General features: G+C 45.8%; 1 protein-coding gene across 1 annotated transcript in view; it reads left to right on the forward strand.

Moving 5' to 3' along the window:
* The window catches only part of NOTCH3 (notch receptor 3), an 88,331-nt gene that overhangs the window by 34,678 nt on the left and 28,456 nt on the right, over nt 1-25,197 (forward strand). The window contains exons 2-9 of the mRNA XM_073653913.1: nt 1,607-1,688; nt 20,878-21,020; nt 21,679-22,014; nt 22,106-22,228; nt 23,213-23,446; nt 23,749-23,904; nt 23,997-24,182; nt 24,300-24,413. Coding sequence (XP_073510014.1) covers nt 1,607-1,688; nt 20,878-21,020; nt 21,679-22,014; nt 22,106-22,228; nt 23,213-23,446; nt 23,749-23,904; nt 23,997-24,182; nt 24,300-24,413 — 1,374 coding nt within the window. The remainder of the gene's footprint in view (nt 1-1,606; nt 1,689-20,877; nt 21,021-21,678; nt 22,015-22,105; nt 22,229-23,212; nt 23,447-23,748; nt 23,905-23,996; nt 24,183-24,299; nt 24,414-25,197) is intronic.

Consider the following 25,197-nt stretch of genomic DNA (forward strand, 5'->3'; position numbering starts at 1 on the left):
GGGCTGATCCCGCCAGGTTCAATATGTAAAGGGGCCCCCCCATACATATTAGGGTACAAATGAATTACCACTGCTTTCCTCAAACTGGGAATTCGAGAACCTCATTCTTGGGATCAATGGAGGCTTCACCAGTAAGACCCCAGTGATCAGATGTTGTTCACTTCTTCTGTACACAGGTGACAAAGGTCCATTTTGGGGAAACCCCTTTTGTCGTTTAGGATTATTGACTCTTTCCATCCCCTATCTTTACACATTAATTTTTGGATATTCTCCAGATTACTCACCCAGTTGTGATGTCTCAACACGGTCTACTGAAGCTTGGGCAGACTTTGTCCTAATGTCTAAAAGGTTTTGAATCTGTATATTGGAGTTTGTTAGGAAGTGCAAATATGGACAAATTCGTTTTCAAAGACCCATTATTACGGGTACGTGCAGAAAGGTGGTTTTTTTTTTGTTTTTTTTTAAGCGGTTTTTGGAGAAGAAACTGAGCTATAAGCCTACTCCAAATCTGTAAACTCTTCAAAAACCTGGAGTTTCTGTTCCGAAAAGAGGTCGTCTTGAGGACCACACCCAGTTGTAAAAAAAAAAAAGTAGATTTAAATACAGAGAAGAGGAGGCCATATTTCAAGAATGAGGATTCAAGAGAATAGCGGTGTACATTGGATAAGAAAAATACTTGCATTATGATCTATGACCGGTCGTAACACTGTTTAGTTTTCAAGGCCAGAATTCTGTGTTCTGATTAATTTTTGGCTGCTGCCTTCTAGTATTCCGTCAGTGAGCGTCCGCTTTACTGGAATAGTAAATGCTGTAGCCGATCAGCGGCCGCTGACTGGCTGCAGCGGTCACATTACATTGTTGTTGCCGAGAAAAGCAGCAGGAACAGCACCGCTGTGGCAATTAAGTATCGATTTGTTTTTATTTTATATGGCGTACTGGACAACTCCTTTTTTAAAATTCTAAAATTTTGTCTGCCTCCTGCCACCACTAGAGGGAGCCTTGAATAATTTTATTATTTTATTCTGTGGCAAAACAGTATGCAGTAAGCTCCCCCTAGTGGTGCCTGCTGGAAGTTTTGTATTTTAATGATCGGAATAGTGACCAATGCCGTTGGATATGTATAAAGGTTATAATTAAGCTGGGTATACACTACAGTTCAGTGTACAGTATGTTTGAATGTCTGGATAATGATGGAATATTGTGCTGTTTTTTGTTTTTTTCTGGTTGGTGGGATATTTAGTTGCAGGCTGGCTCTGAATGCCTCCAGTTTAGATACGGTGATCACCACATTAGGGCCAGTCTGATGGCCAATTTTTAGCATGCCCAATTGGTTTCAGTCACAATGATGGGAGTTATTGTCAATTGAGAGTGATTGATTACATTTAAATGCAACGATCAGTAAATGTGTGTAAAATCCACATTTTGTTTCTCATTAAAACACTTTTTTTATTTATTTTTTTCCTATTGGTTTATTTGTATAAATGTTCCAAAAAAACATGTGTGATGTTTTTTTTTTATTTTTTTTTTGTGTGTTTTAATGCGACGTAATATATATTTTCTGGCCTAGAGTTTATTGGTGTTTTTTCTCTAAATCTATTTTCTGCAGGTTTCCAGTGTCTTGATACCTACAGACCGTGTCAAAATGGAGCTAAATGTACTATCTATTCTAATGGAGAAGCCTCCTGCATGTAAGTACACATGCTAATCGGACCCCTCTTTTGTGGCCCAACATGGCAGTGCTCATATGCTTTTCTAAACTGTAGAGGGGGACGGACCCCCACCCTGCACATGGAGGGCGGGTAGAGGGGGACGGACCCCCACCCTGCACATGGAGGGCGGGTAGAGGGGGACGGACCCCCACCCTGCACATGGAGGGCGGGTAGAGGGGGACGGACCCCCACCCTGCACATGGAGGGCGGGTAGAGGGGGACGGACCCCCACCCTGCACATGGAGGGCGGGTAGAGGGGGACGGACCCCCCACCCTGCACATGGAGGGCGGGTAGAGGGGGACGGACCCCCCACCCTGCACATGGAGGGCGGGTAGAGGGGGACGGACCCCCCACCCTGCACATGGAGGGCGGGTAGAGGGGGACGGACCCCCCACCCTGCACATGGAGGGCGGGTAGAGGGGGACGGACCCCCCACCCTGCACATGGAGGGCGGGTAGAGGGGGACGGACCCCCCACCCTGCACATGGAGGGCGGGTAGAGGGGGACGGACCCCCCACCCTGCACATGGAGGGCGGGTAGAGGGGGACGGACCCCCGCGCTGCACGACGTGGAGGCCTCAATTTTTTTTTTTTCTCCGTCAGCATAAAAAGCCTTTAGTAGGGTAGAAGATATGGGCAGATAGGCTCTGGACTCTAAGCAGGGAAAGGGGATTTGTTCAGGGTAAGAGCTTCAGCATTTCACCCAGTAGTGCGGAGGGTAAGTATATAGTCAGGCCTGGGGGCTTAAATTAATTTAGAGATTTCTTATATAAGCTGCACCCCTTAAAAAAAACAAGCTGTAATTTTTGTTGTAACCTGCCGCTCCTGTATTATTCTGTGGAGACTTCTCCCGAGTTGACGAATGTGACTGTCCTATCATGTAGTATGGCGGTATACAGTGGGTTTCATTTGGCAAAACAATCAGTAAGTAAAAATTGCCTTCTTGCCTATAGCAACCAATCTCTGGGGGGCTCCTATGGACAACTGTCAGTTTACCTTAAATAAAAAAAGACCCCAGAATTGTCTTGATATAAGTGACATGTAACTGTATTGTGTGAAGAGGATGGCGGTGGATTGTGCTCATGGTGTATGTCCGGAGGGAGTTGGCAGTACACTGCGTAGCCGTGTCTGAGGAGGACGCTGGATGTGGTAGACATGAGGAGGAGGTTGGGTGTACACAGTGAGTACATGGTGTATAGCGATGTGTGAGGAGGATCCTGGCGGTGTACGGTGTATGTTATATAGTAGTATATGAGGAGGATATTGGCGGTATACGGTGTACACGTGGTATATGAGGATTCTGGCGGTATACTGTATACACGTGGTATATGAGGATCCTGGCGGTATACTGTATACACGTGGTATATGAGGATACTGGCGGTATACTGTATACACGTGGTATATGAGGATTCTGGCGGTATACGGTGTACACGTGGTATATGAGGATACTGGCGGTATATTGTATACACGTGGTATATGAGGATACTGGCGGTATATTGTATACACGTGGTATATGAGGATACTGGCGGTATACTGTGTACACGTGGTATATGAGGATACTGGCGGTATACTGTATACACGTGGTATATGAGGATACTGGTGGTATACTGTGTACATCTGGTATATGAGGATTCTGGCGGTATACTGTATACACGTGGTATATGAGGATACTGGCGGTATACTGTATACACGTGGTATATGAGGATTCTGGCGGTATACTGTATACACGTGGTATATGAGGATTCTGGCGGTATACTGTATACACGTGGTATATGAGGATTCTGGCGGTATACTGTATACACGTGGTATATGAGGATTCTGGCGGTATACTGTATACACGTGGTATATGAGGATTCTGGCGGTATACTGTATACACGTGGTATATGAGGATACTGGCGGTATACTGTGTACACGTGGTATATGAGGATACTGGCGGTATACTGTATACACGTGGTATATGAGGATTCTGGCGGTATACTGTATACACGTGGTATATGAGGATCCTGGCGGTATACTGTATACACGTGGTATATGAGGATACTGGTGGTATACTGTATACACGTGGTATATGAGGATTCTGGCGGTATACGGTGTACACGTGGTATATGAGGATACTGGCGGTATATTGTATACACATGGTATATGAGGATACTGGCGGTATACTGTGTACACGTGGTATATGAGGATTCTGGCGGTATACTCTGTACATCTGGTATATGAGGATTCTGGCGGTATACTGTGTACACGTGGTATATGAGGATACTGGCGGTATACTGTATACACGTGGTATATGAGGATTCTGGCGGTATACTGTGTACATCTGGTATATGAGGATTCTGGCGGTATACTGTACACGTGGTATATGAGGATTCTGGCGGTATACGGTGTACACGTGGTATATGAGGATACTGGCGGTATATTGTATACACATGGTATATGAGGATTCTGGCGGTATACTGTGTACACGTGGTATATGAGGATTCTGGCGGTATACTGTGTACATGTGGTATATGAGGATTCTGGCGGTATACTGTGTACACGTGGTATATGAGGATTCTGGCGGTATACTGTATACACGTGGTATATGAGGATTCTGACGGTATACTGTATACACGTGGTATATGAGGATTCTGGCGGTATACTGTATACACGTGGTATATGAGGATTCTGGCGGTATACTGTGTACACGTGGTATATGAGGATACTGGCGGTATACTGTGTACACGTGGTATATGAGGATCCTGGCGGTATACTGTGTACCCGTGGTATATGACGATCCTGGCGGTATACTGTGTACACGTGGTATATGAGGATCCTGGCGGTATACTGTATACACGTGGTATATGAGGATCCTGGCGGTATACTGTATACACGTGGTATATGAGGATTCTGGCGGTATACTGTGTACACGTGGTATATGAGGATCCTGGCGGTATACTGTGTACACGTGGTATATGAGGATCCTGGCGGTATACTGTGTACACGTGGTATATGAGGATACTGGCGGTATACTGTATACACGTGGTATATGAGGATTCTGGCGGTATACTGTATACACGTGGTATATGAGGATTCTGGCGGTATACTGTGTACACGTGGTATATGAGGATCCTGGCGGTATACTGTGTACACGTGGTATATGAGGATCCTGGCGGTATACTGTGTACACGTGGTATATGAGGATCCTGGCGGTATACTGTATACACGTGGTATATGAGGATCCTGGCGGTATACTGTATACACGTGGTATATGAGGATTCTGGCGGTATACTGTGTACACGTGGTATATGAGGATCCTGGCGGTATACTGTGTACACGTGGTATATGAGGATCCTGGCGGTATACTGTGTACACGTGGTATATGAGGATACTGGCGGTATACTGTATACACGTGGTATATGAGGATTCTGGCGGTATACTGTATACACGTGGTATATGAGGATTCTGGCGGTATACTGTATACACGTGGTATATGAGGATTCTGGCGGTATACTGTATACACGTGGTATATGAGGATCCTGGCGGTATACTGTGTACACGTGGTATATGAGGATCCTGGCGGTATACTGTGTACACGTGGTATATGAGGATACTGGCGGTATACTGTATACACGTGGTATATGTGGATTCTGGCGGTATACTGTGTACACGTGGTATATGAGGATTCTGGCGGTATACTGTATACACGTGGTATATGAGGATTCTGGCGGTATACTGTGTACACGTGGTATATGAGGATTCTGGCGGTATACTGTATACACGTGGTATATGAGGATTCTGGCGGTATACTGTGTACACGTGGTATATGAGGATACTGGCGGTATACTGTGTACACGTGGTATATGAGGATCCTGGCGGTATACTGTGTACACGTGGTATATGAGGATACTGGCGGTATACTGTATACACGTGGTATATGAGGATACTGGCGGTATACTGTATACACGTGGTATATGAGGATACTGGCGGTATACTGTATACACGTGGTATATGAGGATCCTGGCGGTATACTGTATACACGTGGTATATGAGGATCCTGGCGGTATACTGTATACACGTGGTATATGAGGATTCTGGCGGTATACTGTATACACGTGGTATATGAGGATTCTGGCGGTATACTGTATACACGTGGTATATGAGGATTCTGGCGGTATACTGTGTACACGTGGTATATGAGGATTCTGGCGGTATACTGTGTACACGTGGTATATGAGGATTCTGGCGGTATACTGTGTACACGTGGTATATGAGGATTCTGGCGGTATACTGTATACACGTGGTATATGAGGATTCTGGCGGTATACTGTGTACACGTGGTATATGAGGATTCTGGCGGTATACTGTATACACGTGGTATATGAGGATTCTGGCGGTATACTGTGTACACGTGGTATATGAGGATACTGGCGGTATACTGTGTACACGTGGTATATGAGGATCCTGGCGGTATACTGTGTACACGTGGTATATGAGGATACTGGCGGTATACTGTATACACGTAGTATATGAGGATACTGGCGGTATACTGTATACACGTGGTATATGAGGATCCTGGCGGTATACTGTATACACGTGGTATATGAGGATCCTGGCGGTATACTGTATACACGTGGTATATGAGGATCCTGGCGGTATACTGTATACACGTGGTATATGAGGATTCTGGCGGTATACTGTGTACACGTGGTATATGAGGAGGGTACTGGTGGTAAAGTACTTTTATACCATGTACACGGAGTATCCCACCAGGCATCCTTCTGATATACTACTTTATACCATGTGTCTATATAAAGTACCGAAAAACTGGACCGGAGTACTTGTTGGTGTAAGTGCAATGTGTAGGAGCACGTTCACACTGCGGAACTGGAACAGACAAAACCTAGAATAACAACAATAGATACTCTGCAGTAAGTGAATAGTAATACTTGTAAAAAAAAAACAAAACCATAGTACATAGTTGACACTATTTTGATCAAAAGAGCATAAAAGCCGTCCCACCGCGACCATGTGTGCCAGGTCAGGGTGGTCCGACCTGCAGTAACTCGCCTCGCCATGCGCCAACAGCGTCCTCCACATATGCTGCTATATAACATGTATACTGTATACCGCCATGCATCCACCTCATGTATGACTGTAGACCATGTGTACAAAGTATAGCGTCTGTATCCTCCTCATATATTACTATGTATTGTATGCAAAAAACACCGCCAGCATTCTCCTCTACTACTATATACCGTACAGTATACTGCTGTGACTGCATATACATTAATTCACCAGGCATACTCCCCATATGCTATATATGCCACATATACTGACTATACCACCAGCATCCTTCTCTACGTTATACCATGTATACAGAGTATATGAGGAAGACGCTTCTGATATTCACTGCATATGTGGTATATAGTAGTATAAGAGGAGGATGCTGGCGGTGTGCTCTGTATACACATTATATAGCGGTATAAGAGGAGGATGCTGGCGGTGTGCTCTGTATACACATTATATAGCGGTATAAGAGGAGGATGCTGGCGGTGTGCTCTGTATACACATTATATAGCGGTATAAGAGGAGGATGCTGGCGGTGTGCTCTGTATACACATTATATAGTATAAGAGGAGGATGCTGGCGGTGTGCTCTGTATACACATTATATAGCGGTATAAGAGGAGGATGCTGGCGGTGTGCTCTGTATACACATTATATAGTATAAGAGGAGGATGCTGGCGGTGTGCTCTGTATACACATTATATAGCGGTATAAGAGGAGGATGCTGGCGGTGTGCTCTGTATACACATTATATAGCGGTATAAGAGGAGGATGCTGGCTGTGTGCTCTGTATACATATATAGTGGTATAAGAGGAGGATGCTGGCGGTGTGCTCTGTATACATATATAGTGGTATAAGAGGAGGATGCTGGCGGTGTGCTCTGTATACATATATAGTGGTATAAGAGGAGGATGCTGGCGGTGTGCTCTGTATACATATATAGTGGTATAAGAGGAGGATGCTGGCGGTGTGCTCTGTATACACATTATATAGCGGTATAAGAGGAGGATGCTGGCGGTGTGCTCTGTATACATATAAGAGGAGGATGCTGGCGCTGTGCTCTGTATACACATTATATAGCGGTATAAGAGGAGGATGCTGGCGGTGTGCTCTGTATACACATTATATAGCGGTATAAGAGGAGGATGCTGGCGGTGTGCTCTGTATACACATTATATAGCAGTATAAGAGGAGGATGCTGGCGGTGTGCTCTGTATACACATTATATAGCGGTATAAGAGGAGGATGCTGGCGGTGTGCTCTGTATACATATATAGTGGTATAAGAGGAGGATGCTGGCGGTGTGCTCTGTATACACATTATATAGCGGTATAAGAGGAGGATGCTGGTGGTTTGCTCTGTATACACATTATATAGCGGTATAAGAGGAGGATGCTGGCGGTGTGCTCTGTATACACATTATATAGCGGTATAAGAGGAGGATGCTGGCGGTGTGCTCTGTATACATATATAGTGGTATAAGAGGAGGATGCTGGCGGTGTGCTCTGTATACACATTATATAGCGGTATAAGAGGAGGATGCTGGCGGTGTGCTCTGTATACACATTATATAGCGGTATAAGAGGAGGATGCTGGCGCTGTGCTCTGTATACACATTATATAGCGGTATAAGAGGAGGATGCTGGCGGTGTGCTCTGTATACACATTATATAGCGGTATAAGAGGAGGATGCTGGCGGTGTGCTCTGTATACATATATAGTGGTATAAGAGGAGGATGCTGGCGGTGTGCTCTGTATACATATATAGTGGTATAAGAGGAGGATGCTGGCGGTGTGCTCTGTATACACATTATATAGCGGTATAAGAGGAGGATGCTGGTGGTGTGCTCTGTATACACATTATATAGCGGTATAAGAGGAGGATGCTGGCGGTGTGCTCTGTATACACATTATATAGCGGTATAAGAGGAGGATGCTGGCGGTGTGCTCTGTATACATATATAGTGGTATAAGAGGAGGATGCTGGCGGTGTGCTCTGTATACACATTATATAGCGATATAAGAGGAGGATGCTGGCGGTGTGCTCTGTATACACATTATATAGCGGTATAAGAGGAGGATGCTGGCTGTGTGCTCTGTATACACGTTATATAGCGATATAAGAGGAGGATGCTGGCTGTGTGCTCTGTATACATATTATATAGCGGTATAAGAGGAGGATGCTGGCTGTGTGCTCTGTATACACATTATATAGCGGTATAAGAGGAGGAAGCTGGCGGTGTGCTCTGTATACACATTATATAGCGGTATAAGAGGAGGATGCTGGTGGTGTGCTCTGTATACACATTATATAGCGGTATAAGAGGAGGATGCTGGCGGTGTGCTCTGTATACATATTATATAGCGGTATAAGAGGAGGATGCTGGCTGTGTGCTCTGTATACACATTATATAGCGGTATAAGAGGAGGATGCTGGCTGTGTGCTCTGTATACACGTTATATAGCGATATAAGAGGAGGATGCTGGCGGTGTGCTCTGTATACACGTTATATAGCGGTATAAGAGGAGGATGCTGGCTGTGTGCTCTGTATACACGTTATATAGCGATATAAGAGGAGGATGCTGGTGGTGTGCTCTGTATACACATTATATAGCGGTATAAGAGGAGGATGCTGGCTGTGTGCTCTGTATACACGTTATATAGCGATATAAGAGGAGGATGCTGGCGGTGTGCTCTGTATACACATTATATAGCGGTATAAGAGGAGGATGCTGGCTGTGTGCTCTGTATACACGTTATATAGCGATATAAGAGGAGGATGCTGGCTGTGTGCTCTGTATACACATATAGCGGTATAAGAGGAGGATGCTGGCTGTGTGCTCTGTATACACGTTATATAGCGATATAAGAGGAGGATGCTGGTGGTGTGCTCTGTATACACATTATATAGCTGTATAAGAGGAGGATGCTGGCGGTGTGCTCTGTATACACATTATATAGCGGTATAAGAGGAGGATGCTGGCTGTGTGCTCTGTATACACATTATATAGCGGTATAAGAGGAGGATGCTGGCTGTGTGCTCTGTATACACGTTATATAGCGATATAAGAGGAGGATGCTGGTGGTGTGCTCTGTATACACATTATATAGCTGTATAAGAGGAGGATGCTGGCGGTGTGCTCTGTATACACATTATATAGCTGTATAAGAGGAGGATGCTGGTGGTGTGCTCTGTATACACATTATATAGCGGTATAAGAGGAGGATGCTGGCTGTGTGCTCTGTATACACATTATATAGCGGTATAAGAGGAGGATGCTGGCTGTGTGCTCTGTATACACGTTATATAGCGATATAAGAGGAGGATGCTGGTGGTGTGCTCTGTATACACATTATATAGCTGTATAAGAGGAGGATGCTGGCGGTGTGCTCTGTATACACATTATATAGCTGTATAAGAGGAGGATGCTGGCGGTGTGCTCTGTATACACATTATATAGCTGTATAAGAGGAGGATGCTGGCGGTGTGCTCTGTATACACATTATATAGCGATATAAGAGGAGGATGCTGGCGGTGTGCTCTGTATACACATTATATAGCTGTATAAGTGGAGGATGCTGGCGGTGTGCTCTGTATACACATTATATAGCTGTATAAGAGGAGGATGCTTGCGGTGTGCTCTGTATACACATTATATAGCTGTATAAGAGGAGGATGCTGGTGGTGTGCTCTGTATACACATTATATAGCGGTATAAGAGGAGGATGCTGGCGGTGTGCTCTGTATACACATTATATAGCGGTATAAGAGGAGGATGCTGGCGGTGTGCTCTGTATACATATATAGTGGTATAAGAGGAGGATGCTGGCGGTGTGCTCTGTATACACATTATATAGCGATATAAGAGGAGGATGCTGGCGGTGTGCTCTGTATACACATTATATAGCGGTATAAGAGGAGGATGCTGGCTGTGTGCTCTGTATACACGTTATATAGCGATATAAGAGGAGGATGCTGGCTGTGTGCTCTGTATACATATTATATAGCGGTATAAGAGGAGGATGCTGGCTGTGTGCTCTGTATACACATTATATAGCGGTATAAGAGGAGGAAGCTGGCGGTGTGCTCTGTATACACATTATATAGCGGTATAAGAGGAGGATGCTGGTGGTGTGCTCTGTATACACATTATATAGCGGTATAAGAGGAGGATGCTGGCGGTGTGCTCTGTATACATATTATATAGCGGTATAAGAGGAGGATGCTGGCTGTGTGCTCTGTATACACATTATATAGCGGTATAAGAGGAGGAAGCTGGCGGTGTGCTCTGTATACACATTATATAGCGGTATAAGAGGAGGATGCTGGTGGTGTGCTCTGTATACACATTATATAGCGGTATAAGAGGAGGATGCTGGCGGTGTGCTCTGTATACATATTATATAGCGGTATAAGAGGAGGATGCTGGCTGTGTGCTCTGTATACACATTATATAGCGGTATAAGAGGAGGATGCTGGCTGTGTGCTCTGTATACACGTTATATAGCGATATAAGAGGAGGATGCTGGCGGTGTGCTCTGTATACACATTATATAGCGGTATAAGAGGAGGATGCTGGCTGTGTGCTCTGTATACACGTTATATAGCGATATAAGAGGAGGATGCTGGTGGTGTGCTCTGTATACACATTATATAGCGGTATAAGAGGAGGATGCTGGCTGTGTGCTCTGTATACACGTTATATAGCAATATAAGAGGAGGATGCTGGCGGTGTGCTCTGTATACACATTATATAGCGGTATAAGAGGAGGATGCTGGCTGTGTGCTCTGTATACACGTTATATAGCGATATAAGAGGAGGATGCTGGCTGTGTGCTCTGTATACACATATAGCGGTATAAGAGGAGGATGCTGGCTGTGTGCTCTGTATACACGTTATATAGCGATATAAGAGGAGGATGCTGGTGGTGTGCTCTGTATACACATTATATAGCTGTATAAGAGGAGGATGCTGGCGGTGTGCTCTGTATACACATTATATAGCGGTATAAGAGGAGGATGCTGGCTGTGTGCTCTGTATACACATTATATAGCGGTATAAGAGGAGGATGCTGGCTGTGTGCTCTGTATACACGTTATATAGCGATATAAGAGGAGGATGCTGGTGGTGTGCTCTGTATACACATTATATAGCTGTATAAGAGGAGGATGCTGGCGGTGTGCTCTGTATACACATTATATAGCGATATAAGAGGAGGATGCTGGCGGTGTGCTCTGTATACACATTATATAGCTGTATAAGTGGAGGATGCTGGCGGTGTGCTCTGTATACACATTATATAGCTGTATAAGAGGAGGATGCTTGCGGTGTGCTCTGTATACACATTATATAGCTGTATAAGAGGAGGATGCTGGCGGTGTGCTCTGTATACACACTATATAGCAGTATAAGAGGAGGATGCTGGCGGTGTGCTCTGTATACACATTATATAGTAGTATAAGAGGAGGATGCTGGCTGTGTGCTCTGTATACACATTATATAGCGGTATAAGAGGAGGATGCTGGCGGTGTGCTCTGTATACACATTATATAGCTGTATAAGAGGAGGATGCTGGCGGTGTGCTCTGTATACACATTATATAGCAGTATAAGAGGAGGATGCTGTACGTGTACTGTGTATGTAATGTATAGCAGTACAGGGGAATGTCGGTGTGCGGTGGATATCGTGTGTGTGCGGTGGATATCGTGTGTGTGCATGTGGCAGACAGTGTGTGCGGTGGATATTGTGTGTGTGTGTGTGGCAGACAGTGTGTGCGGTGGATATCGTGTGTGTGGCAGACAGTGTGTGCGGTGGATATCGTGTGTATGTGTGCGGTGGATATCGTGTGTGTGTGTGCATGTGGCAGACAGTGTGTGCGGTGGATATTGTGTGTGCGGTGGATAGTGTGTGTGTGTGGCAGACAGTGTGTGCGGTGGATATCGTGTGTATGTGCGGTGGATATCGTGTGTGTGCGGTGGATATCGTGTGTGTGCGGTGGATATAGTGTGTGTGGCAGACAGTGTGTGCGGTGGATATCGTGTGCGGTGGATATCGTGTGTGTGTGTGCGGTGGATATCGTGTGTGTGTGCGGTGGATATCGTGTGTGTGTGGTGGATATTGTGTGTGCGGTGGATATCGTGTGTGTGGCAGACAGTGTGTGCGGTGGATATCGTGTGTGCGGCAGACAGTGTGTGCGGTGGATATCGTGTGTGTGTGTGCGGCAGACAGTGTGTGCGGTGGATATCGTGTGTGTGTGTGCGGCAGACAGTGTGTGCGGTGGATATCGTGTGTGTGTGTGCGGCAGACAGTGTGTGCGGTGGATATCGTGTGTGTGTGTGGCAGACTGTGTGCAGTGGATATCGTGTGTGTGTGTCAGACAGTGTGTGCGGTGGATATCGTGTGTGTGTGTGTGGCAGACAGTGTGTGCGGTGGATATCGTGTGTGTGTGTGTGGCAGACAGTGTGTGCGGTGGATATCGTGTGTGCGGTGGATATCGTGTGTGTGTGTGGTGGATATCGTGTGTGTGTGTGTGTGGTGGATATCGTGTGTGTGTGTGTGGTGGATATCGTGTGTGTGTGTGTGGTGGATATCGTGTGTGTGTGTGTGGTGGATATCGTGTGTGTGTGTGCGGTGGATATCGTGTGTGTGTGTGCGGTGGATATCGTGTGTGTGCGGTGGATATCGTGTGTGTGCGGTGGATATCGTGTGTGTGTGTGTGCGGTGGATATCGTGTGTGTGGCAGACAGTGTGTGCGGTGTTTACGAGCAGTGGGCAGGGGGACGGTCGCCCCTGTGGCTGGCACGGTTGCAGATTGTGCTCTGTATTCTGCAGAGCAGTGATGTGTTTCACTCGCACACCGCAGGGCAAACCTCCGAGAAGGAGCAGAACAGGTTGTATTCTCAGGGTGTGAGCACGAGGGGAGGAAAGCTAAGTGCCTGACAGGTGCGCTGAACAAAGGCTGGAAGATCTTGTGAAGGTGCGGGGAGCAATCTACGGGTATACAGATGTGTGACCCCCAGGAGCTGACTCTAACACCTGCCCCATGCAGCAGTCCTGGCTCCCAGCTCTGTATTCCTCTAGGATTTACGCTTCTATATCCCAGTGTATTGCAGTTACACAATCTACGTAAAGTACAACTACCGTGTCTGCAAACCCACAACTAAGATTGGCGGGCTGCGGCCAGTGTCACGTGTCTGTGAGAACTAGCACAACGTACCCTGTATTCAGCCGTGACCTGACAATAGGGCTCCACCTATGTAACACAAGCCGCTGGAAGCAATGCCTGGCATGTGCTCTTCACCTTTTTAATTTTTTTATTTTTTTATTTTTTTTTTACAATGAATCACCCTTTGGCCTCCAGATTAACCTTTTCTAGAACGTGTGGTGATGCTGCCTTAGGCATTTGATAGTCTGGAATTGAAAAACTATTAGATGTTCCAGATTAAAGGAATTAAGAGTTTAGATGGCTGTTTTTTGACATGCAATGCCTAGGTTGCATCCTTCAACTTTGCAATGTTATAGCAATGTCAACTGCATCTTGCTGGCTTTCCTCCCCTCCCCCGGCTTGGCTGGCCTTGGCTTCCTCCCCTCCCCCGGCTTGGCTGGCCTTGGCTTCCTCCCCTCCCCCGGCTTGGCTGGCCTTGGCTTCCTCCCCTCCCCCGGCTTGGCTGGCCTTGGCTTCCTCCCCTCCCCCGGCTTGGCTGGCCTTGGCTTCCTCCCCTCCCCCGGCTTGGCTGGCCTTGGCTTCCTCCCCTCCCCTGGCTTGGCTGGCCTTGGCTTCCTCCCCTCCCCCCTCCTCCGGCTTGGCTGGCCTTGGCTTCCCCCCTCCGGCTTGGCTGGCCTTGACTCCCCCCCTCCCCCCTCCTCCGGCTTGGCTGGCCTTGGCTCCCCCCCCCCCCTCCTCCGGCTTGGCTGGCCTTGGCTCCCCCCCCCTCCTCCGGCTTGGCTGGCCTTGGCTTCCTCCCCTCCCCCTCCTCCGGCTTGGCTGGCCTTGGCTCCCCCCCCCCCCCTCCCCCTCCTCCGACTTGGCTGACCTTGGCTTCCCCCCTCCGGCTTGGCTGGCCTTGGCTCCCCCCCCCCCCTCCTCCGGCTTGGCTGGCCTTGGCTCCCCCCCCCCTCCTCCGGCTTGGCTGGCCTTGGCTCCCCCCCCCCCCCTCCCCCTCCTCCGACTTGGCTGACCTTGGCTTCCCCCCTCCGGCTTGGCTGGCCTTGCCCCCCCCCCCCCTCCTCCGGCTTGGCTGGCCTTGGCTCCCCCCCCCCCCCCCCTCCTCCGGCTTGGCTGGCCTTGGCTCCCCCCCCTCCTCCTCCGGCTTGGCTGGCCTTGGCCCCCCCCCCCCCCCTCCTCCGGCTTGGCTGGCCTTGGCTCCCCCCCCCTCCTCCGGCTTGGCTGGCCTTGGCTCCCCCCCCCCCCCCCTCCTCCGGCTTGGCTGGCCTTGGCTCCCCCCCCTCCTCCGGCTTGGCTGGCCTTGGCTCCCCTCCCCCCAGGGGCACTATGCAGCACTTCTTTAAAGGTTTTCTGCGGTAATACCGCACATATCCCATAGACTGGATAGACTTTTTCAAAGTCCTTTTAGTTTGGTGATTTCCTAGCTAAAGGGACACAAATACCGATAACCCCTATGATGCAACAAATAGAGGTTCACTCTTCGTGTTAACAATTAGGCTTTTTTTATACTATTACCTTTTTTTTTTTTTTTTTACATTTTAGCATTTTTTTTTTTTATCTCTTCGCCTCTGGGCCATTGTTGTTTTTTTCCACGCAGTACATGGTAAAGAGCGTGAGAGCGCGCCCCATTCATTTCTATCTATATGTTAAGGAGTTAGGTTCCTTTTGTCTGTACGACTGTTCGCCAAGGACCCTATGATCTTAAAAAACTGTGTCAATGTTTGCAAATACTCACACACACAAATCTCACAATTTAAAGACCCGTATGAGACGGCTGGAAGAAAAAGAAAAAAAAAGAAAACCATCGTGGGAAGCGAGCGTCAACCAGAACTTGTTAAACGGGTCTGGTTAGTAGCTCAGGGGTGCGGGAGAGCGTGGGGCGGAGTGCTGTACGCATGCCAGCGCAGATAAACCCATCCTATATGCCAGACTAATTAGGACACCAGGGCCCTATAATGCCACCCGGGTCTCTTCCAATGACGCACCCATTGCACCTTTTATTAATAGTCCCCTTTTTTTTTCGGCCTTTTTAGGACTTTATTCTTAGATGTTTTTGGAGGCTTGTCCTAGTCGGGTCATGTTTCAGCAGCCCACGCTAAACTGTAATGATGCCATGCTTGGCCCTAGGCGCTGACATTAGCGTCTCATTGCAGCTGAGATTACTTTGGGGTTTGTTTTTTTTTGTTTTTTTTTTCATTTTTTACTTTTTTTTTTTTTTTTTCTTCCTCCCTTTCCAGATGTGTATGGTCTCCTGGAAAATGAAAAAAAAAAAGAGCAGGGAACGGGAGGAAACTAAAATATTTATCCCCCTCTTGTAGAATTATGTTCAAGTCCAGCTGTCTCACGAAGGGGGGCACGCGGGGGGATCGTGGGAAATTGGGACAGAGCTGGAACATCTGGTTTTCCTCTGGATTAATATATCCACCTGTCCTTGCCAGTTTTGTAGCCGTGTATTCTCGATTTCGTCGTTTTGCCCGTTAAACTCTGTCCTGGAGCGTAGAAACCCAATCTCGGTACGTCCAAGGTTGCAGTGGATTCTGGGAGTTCTTTGTCTTTTTTTTTTTTTTTTTGAGGTTTTGGCAGACTTATTTTTTGGCCGTTCTTCTTCTACCAAGTTTCTCTAGTTTTAAATTAGAAGTCTGCTCCCTTATGAGAGGCTGCAGCACATTCCTTCAGTATTATGTCGTTTTTTCACCTATTAACTCGTTGTTGCCTTTTTTTTTTTTTTTTTATTTATACTTAAAGTGTAACCGTCATTTTTTAATTTTTTATTCCATAAATCAATAGTACACGGGAAACTGAGCGACTTTGGTGATGTGTTCAATGTTTATTTCACACTCTGTATATTACAATTTTCTAAGTAAATCTATTTCTAAACGGGCTATTGGCGTGAAATTCTCACCAGATGTCGGTAACAACTCATCCGATCCACACAGGCAAAGAAATCAAACCATAGGTGTCTGTAAATTATGTGTAATAATGAGAAATGAGATGGGGAAAAGTATTGAACACATGAAGAGAGGTGGAAAAAGCCATGGAAAGTCATGACACCAGCTGAACTCGATCAGTAATTAAAAAGCAATCCTGCCACTTAGTGACAAATAATATCAGCTTGTTCAAATAACGGCTTATAAAAAGGTGTCTCATTACAAAGGTGCCAAACAAGAAGCATCTCATGATGGGTAAAACCAGTGAGCTGTCTCCAGACCTTTATAACCTTATTGTTGCAAAACATACTGATGGCATTGGTTCTAGAAAAATTTCTAAACTACTGAAAGTTTCAATGAGCACTGCTGGGGCCATAATCCGGAAGTGGAAAGAACATCATTTCACCATAAACCGACCATGACCAGTTGCTCCCCTCAAAATTTCAGACAGAGGAATGAAAAGAATTATCAGAAGAGTTGTCCAAGAGCCAAGGACCATCTGTGGAGAGCTACAGAAAGACCTGAAATCAGCAGGTACAATTGTTTCAAAGAAAACTCTTAAGTAATGCACTCAACCTTCATGGCCTGTATGCATGCTCACCACCAGGACTCCATTACTGAACAAAAAGCCATGTTCGAGCACATTTAAAGTTGGCTCAACAACATTTGGACAAGCCTGTGAAATACTGGGAGAATATAGTCTGGTCAGATGAGACCAAAATTTAACTTTTTGGATGCCATAATACACACCATATTTGGAGGCCAAAAGGCACTGCATATCACCACAGAAACACCATACCGACAGTGAAGTTTAGAGGTGGGAACATCATGGTGTGGGGCTGTTTTTCAGCATACGGCACTGGCAAACTTTATGTAATTAAAGGAGGAATGAATGGAAAAATGTACCTACACATTCTTGATAAAAATCTGCTGCCATCTACCTTGATGATGAAGATGAAACGAGGGAGGACATTTCAGCAAGACAATGATCCCAAACACACAGCCAAAGAAACTCTCAATTGAAATCAGAGAGATAAAATAAAGCTGCTAGAACGGCCGAGCCGATCACCGGACCTGAATCCAATTGAAAATTTATAGAAGGAACTTAGGCTCAGAGTTCATAGAAGAAGAACACGGGACCTTCAGGACGTGAATAATGTTTGTGTGGAAGAATGGGCCAGAATCACACCTGAGCAATGCCTGCGACTAGTTTCTCCATACAGGAGGCGTCTTGAAGCTTCATCACCAACAAAGGCTTGTGTACGTAGTATTTAAATGAATGTCAGTAAGCGTGTTCAATACTTTTTCTGTCATTTCTCATTATTACACACAACTTAATTTATGAACATCTATGGTGTGATTTCTTTGCCTGTGTGGATTGGATGTGTTGTTACTGACATCTGGTAAGAATTTCATACCAATAGCCCCTTTAGAAATATATTTACTTAGAATATTGGTGACTTGTTCATTTCTTATTTCACCCGCAGTATCTTGGCAGAGAAATCTGCTTCTTACTCCACCTAGATTGAGCTTTCCCTCTTAAAGGGGTTATCCGACTTTAGGGTACAGGTCTGCGGTCACTCTGTGTGACTGCAGATTTGTGAATCCTCACCGCACGCACATTGTTCACTGTCAGGACTCTCTGATGTCGGTGGCAGGCACGTGACCACAAGTATCCGATTTACATACATGTGGTCATGTGCGGACTAGACGTGTGCAGCTTTGCTCAATGCAAGTGAATTGAGGAAGGCCAGACACGTCTAGTCGGAATGTGGCCGAAAGTATGCCAATCACCTTTTTGTCACATGACTGCCCACTCCCGACACTGGTGAATCCTCACAGCACCCCATGCGCGCGCTGTGAGAATTCACAAGTCTACCGACTTGTATCCCAAGGCCGAACAGACCCCTTTAATTCATGGCTAAAATCGGTATTCAGTGAAGACAGAAATTCCCACTACTGAGATTTGGTGTTGGTGCTTCTAAAATACTATAGAGCAGGGTTCCCCAACTCCAGTCCTCAAGGCCCACCAACAGGTCATGTTTTCAGGATTTCCTTAGTATTACACAGGTGATAATTGCATCACCTGCACAGGCAATAATTCCATCACCTGTGCAATACTAAGGAAATCCTGAAAACATGACCTGTTGGTGGGCCTTGAGGACTGGAGTTGGGGAACCCTGCTATAGAGGAATTAGGGGAAGGAGCTAGAGGCAGATACAGACCTTCTGCTGCAGGTTCTCCTGAAAGGACAGTTGCATTTCTCCATAGAACTGTATAAGCACCAACTGTCTTATATCCGTAATAAGAGTCTGAAGATAGGTTTTACTGGTGAATTGAGAATTTTTAGAATGTTTGGTGCAGGAGGAAAAAGCGCATTTCTCTAATAAGATATATGTAATTATTTATTTTCACATTTATTGATTTTTATGGGGAAAAAAAGCCTTTAAAGTAAATTAATTGACATTGACTTTTATAATGTTTGTCTACAGAATAGATGATGAATGTATGATTGGTGGGTGTCCGGCTGCTGATACTCTCGCTGAACGCAAGAATCAGTGATTAGACTTATATCACGGCGTCTGGTTTAACACATCAGTATTTTGCAGTCAAGATACAGACCACAATGTATGGACCGGTTGCCGGTACAACAACCTCCTATATATGTCCTATGAGGCTGTTCGGGTTAGGAGACCGGCGGCCGCTCCGCGCATCAAGGTGTGTACTTCAGTGTGAAACGCAGGTGTCTTAATTGTGTAATATTCCGCTTCACCTGTGGTGGCGCTGGAGGGAAATGTAACACTTTTTTTTTTTTTTTTTCTTGACCATATCGGAGCCTGGTCTCCCAGTTGCAGTGTTACGTCACGTGACCACTGCAGTCAGTCAGCGGTCACTGATTGACTGCAGCGCTCACGTGCCGAAACAATGTCATTCGAGCATTGGAAGATCCAGCGCCAACATTGCTGGAATGGCGCCAGTCCGGGAGGATGAGTGTAAAAATGTCTTGTGTAACTCAGGCATTTGAGTAGTGGATAATTCCTTTAAGGGACCTTCCTAACTAGTAGAGATTTTCCAAAGCAGAGATCCCCCTTTTAAAGACTTGATGATTCCGATTGAGCAGTGTTCTGATGAGTGGGAATAAGTCGTTGCTTCTGTGGTCACAATCTCTGATTTGGTTTTTTATTATATATATATATGTGTGTGTTATATGATGTTTTTCCCCATGAAGATCTTTGGCCATCCATGAGTTGTGTGCCACCTTCCGGCTGGAGTGAAAAAGTTGCCGTAAACTTTTTTTTTTTTTTTCTTTTTGTCATCAAGTTTCGACTTTGCAGTTATCAAATTTGAATTTCAATATTGGCAAAAAAAAACCCAGCCCTTTTCACCCCTATATTATATTGTCCTGAGAAGCCTCCTCCTAACCTGGAAAGGGTTACAGTAATCGCTGCAATGGATCCCAGCTGTTTCGTGTCTGGTTCTTCAATCCCCCCTCCCTCCGTCTTCTACTTTCCTGTTTACTTAAATCTGTCTTTTTTCACACTTTTTGTGCCTTTTATGAATTTTGCCGCTGTTTTTTTTTTTTTTTTTTTTTTTTCATTTCTTTTCAGCTTTTTTTTGTTTGTCTTTAACTTTTTCCCATGTATTCATGTATTTCCCTTGTTTGCTCACTTTGTTTGCTTTTTAAAGAATAGAGAATCCTCCCAGAAATCTTTACCTGGGTTAAAATCCGTGCACTTTTGGTCATTGATCTTGCAGGTTTTTTTTTTTTTTCAATGCAGACATAGTTAATGTTTGTGGGAAAAGGGCATCTCGAAAGCCAACTGTGCCCTGCGGTAAAGTAAACTGTTGTAAAGAGTAAATCAACCGCGGGGCAATTCGAGGGGAAACGTAATGATTTTTCTTTAAATGACATAACCGTGGAAGTTTTGGGAAACCTGAAACCTAACATAGCTCATCGATTTGGTTGAAGTCTAAACTAAAAGGGTTCACTTTTTATTTTATTCTTTTGTTGTTTTTTTTCTAGATGTCTAACTGGTTGGATTGGGCAACAATGCCAATTTAAAGACCCATGTGTGCCAACTCCTTGCGTTAATGGTGGCGCCTGCCAGAGTTCCATCAAAGGTGGTACTGTACAGTATGAATGTAGCTGTCCCAAGGGCTTCAGAGGTGAATGTTTTATCCCTTGGGGTGTTCTGGTTGGGAATTAAAGGGGTTTTCCCACGAACAAAGTTGATTTTAATCAATAGATCTTGGAATAATAATAAGTTCCACAATTGGATGTGTTTAAATAAAATGTTCCTGTGCCGAGATAATCTTATAAATGTGTCCCTGCTGTGTACTGTGTAATGGCTGTGTCTGACCTTGCTGGAATATGGTCTGATCATACCACATCTCCTGGGCAAGGGAAGAAAAAGAGTATACAGACAGGACAGCCGGCGATCACAGCTGATTCTTTCTTTGAGGTAGAACATTTTTTAAAAACAGGCAGGAAAATGTTTTACCTCCCAAAAAGAATCAGCTGTGATCCCCTGCTGTCCTGTCTGTATACTCTTTTGCTTCTTTCCCTGCCCAGGAGATGTGGTATGATCAGACCATGTTCCTGCACGGTCAGACACAGCCATTACACAGTACACAGCAGGGACACATTTATAAGATTATCTCAGCACAGGAACATTTTATTTAAATACATCAAATTGTGGAAATTATTATTCCAAGATCTATTGATTAAAATCAACTTTAAAATTAACTTTGTTTGTGGGAAAACCCCTTTTAATCTATTCCTTCATCCACCTTTTAATATATATATTTTTTTTGCACCTCACAGGGCAAGACTGCTCTCTTATCGACGCCTGTGCTTCCAACCCATGTGAGAACGGGGCTCGTTGTACCAACTGGAATGGGCGTTATAACTGTACGTGCCCCCCAGGATACCAAGGTCGAAGCTGCCGAGTGGATATTGATGAATGTCGGACTTCTGGTCTCTGTCAGAATGGAGGCCAATGTATTAACACCCCCGGTTCCTTCCGCTGCCGTTGCCCCAGCAGCTTCACCGGCCAGTTATGTGACGTGCCCTATGTGCCTTGTTCACCATCACAGTGCCAAAACGGGGGCACCTGCCGACCTACCGGGGATCTCGCGTACCAGTGTGTCTGCCTGCCAGGTAGGAAGGCTTTTGGGACCATGACCTGACCATCCAGACATTGGACTTTGCACAACGTTGGGCTTAATTATTGTCCTTCTCCGGCCTGCAGGTTTCGAAGGAGCAAACTGCGAGATCAATGTTGACGACTGCCCCGATCACAGATGTATGAATGGTGGCACATGTGTGGATGGCGTTAACACCTACAACTGCCAGTGCCCTCCAGAATGGACTGGTGAGGATCCATGTGTGGGGTCTCCTGCACACCATCCTTGGTCACCCACCAGCTGGATAAAGCAGAACTTTAGCTGAAAGTTATTACTAATAATAATAAAAATAACACCAAACAAAATACTAATAGTAATACAGATTAATAATACAAAAAAAATACTAAATCTAAAATAATAAAAATAAAGGAAAATAAAGTTGTCATTTTCCCACATAAACCTTTTATAAATAGCAATCACGCCCTCATGTTTTCAGCAGTTCTACTAGAAATGTCCCTAAATACTGCATTTTTAGCAGTGTTTTCATGCACCAGAAAGACCTGGATGGACAAAGCTAAAGCTTTCTTCCAGATAGGGTTTGAAGTTCCCAGTACGGCATAGTGGGAGGAAGAACTCTTGCTGGACATTGCTATATGGGATTTCCAACAATTGACTTTTATTATCAGGATTGGTGGTGAATGTCTAGGGGGTACAGGAAACCCAAGACCCCCAGATTCTCCCATCATGCAACGAGGCGGAGTTGATTGGAGTAGCAGTTCCCCCGACTCCCCCATACGTATGAGTGCTCAGCCAAGTGGTCACTTATTTTCAACACAAAGAGATGAGAAATCCGCTGCCAAACACCTTGTCGTACCTGAAAAACAAATTTTGAGTTCCCGCTGTCTGATCCTTCTCTGCGCCAACATCATATGTAAGGGAATAGTCAGGAGCCCCCCCATACACATCAGATGGTCTGCCGATCCCACTAGATCGGCCGACTTTCATCTAATAGTATACCGGTTACTCGCCGACTCCCTCCATGATAATAAACCTGAATGCTTCCATTCACTGCAAGCAAGCGGTGATCTTAAAAACTTTAGGCGGGGGGGAAACTATTGGGTTTTGGAAGCAACACAAGACTGGAAAAGCCATTTATGGATGTCGTGATGTTGGAGTCCAAATTCCCTAGACGAGGCAGCTTTGGTAATTCGGAATACCTTTCCTCACCGCAGGTCAGTTCTGTACAGAAGATGTGGATGAGTGTCAGCTCCAGCCCAACGCCTGCCACAACGGAGGCACCTGCTTCAACACCCAGGGTGGGCACACATGCGTCTGTGTCAACGGCTGGACAGGAGAAAGCTGCAGCGAGAACATCGATGACTGCGCCACCGCCGTCTGCTTCAATGGAGCCACCTGCCATGATCGCGTGGCTTCCTTTTACTGTGAATGTCCCATGGGCAAGACCGGTAAGTATGGAGTACGGCAAATCCTGTCCATGTAAGAGAACTGTGCTGCAATACTCATGGGTGGTCCTCCACCCGACTTATTGGGGGGTATTGGGTTTTGGCAGGGCACATTGTGACTGGTATGGAGGGATTGGAGTGCCTAAAGGCGATATGTACCAGGTCAACAGGATCATTTTTACTTGGTTCAGGACATCCATGCCAACCTAGCCCACTCTAGTCAGAGATCCATATCATGGCGATGGCCCTTCTTTGGGCGACTATTAAGTCAATGCAGAAAGGTTTTCTCACTTTCGATTTTGCAGGTCTCCTTTGCCACTTGGAGGATGCGTGTGTCAGTAACCCGTGCCATAAGGACGCCATGTGCGACACTAACCCAGTGAACGGACGCGCCATCTGTACATGCCCTCCTGGTTATACAGGGGGAGCTTGTGATCAAGATGTGGACGAATGTTCAATAGGTAATGAACGAGGATGAATTTTTGGTTATGATTTAAGGTGGGTTGTCCTTAGATGTGGCAGATTGATTTGTTTATCCATCTGTCTCTTTAAGGTGCCAACCCTTGTGAACACTTTGGGCGCTGTGTGAACACGCAGGGTTCCTTCCAGTGTCAGTGCGGTCGGGGTTACACCGGACCTCGCTGCGAGACGGACATCAACGAGTGTTTGTCCACCCCGTGCCAGAACGACGCCACCTGCTTGGACCGTATTGGGGAGTTCACCTGTATCTGCATGGCCGGTGAGATGATCTGCAGCATCACTAACCACGTTTCCGCCCAGGACATGGCGCTTATTATCCATGTCGTCTATGCTTTTATTGGGTGTGTAATTCTCCCATTATCTCGTGTTCTTTCAGGATTTACTGGCACATTCTGTGAACTCAATATCAACGAGTGCGACAGCAGCCCGTGTGTGAACGGCGGCCTCTGTAAAGATGTGGTGAACGGGTTTACATGTAGCTGTCCTGCTGGTAAGTATTTCAAATGAGGAGACAGAATATATCACGTCTGTATTTATAATCATAATCCATAGCTACTTTTTACAGTTGTCTTGGAGACCGACCACAGCTGCTAAACAGAACATTTGCAGTGCTTACAAGCTCTTTCCTATTTAGCTTGTAAGCACTGTTATGAAGCTGGCCAGGATCTCTGGAGCGCGCTGTTGCCTCTTAATCCCAGCCAGCGTCAGCACAGTGCTTTAAATCTAGATGGCAGTGGTGGTCGGTCTCCTAGACAACGAGGTGTTAATATCTCAAGAACGGCACTAAACAGTTTTTTCAAGCACTATCCAACAATGTCCATGAATGAAGATGAGAACAACCCTTTAATATTAATCTTAAGAAATGATATTGTATTACTAAGTATGGCATCACTTCATGACCGGTGGAGACCTTACACTCAAGCTCCCGTCTATCCAAAAAAGGAAGTGGCTGACGTTTCTCTGCACATTTTGGGCACAGTCCATCCATGTATAGTCATGTAGGATACATTTCCTGGCCTAGTAAATACCCGTGTACAGCCGGATGGAGTGATTTCCCAGCAGTATACATTGACCGTCCACTTTTAAAGAGGTTGTGCCATGAATACAAGATTGCTTGGGGGGGGGGGGGGGTCCCACTTCCAAGACCCTCAACTTTTACTCATGAGTGCCCCATTTGAATTGGCATGGTGATCTCCCATGTACCCCACATTGTTCATTCTCTGTGGGACTGGCAGAGTAAATCTCTCAGCTTTACTGTCCAGTCCATAATGAAT

The sequence above is a fragment of the Phyllobates terribilis genome, unplaced genomic scaffold (genome assembly GCF_046119375.1).
Source record: "Phyllobates terribilis strain yellow unplaced genomic scaffold, ASM4611937v1 Scaffold_11__3_contigs__length_659146591, whole genome shotgun sequence".
Classification (NCBI taxonomy): Eukaryota; Metazoa; Chordata; class Amphibia; order Anura; family Dendrobatidae; genus Phyllobates; species Phyllobates terribilis.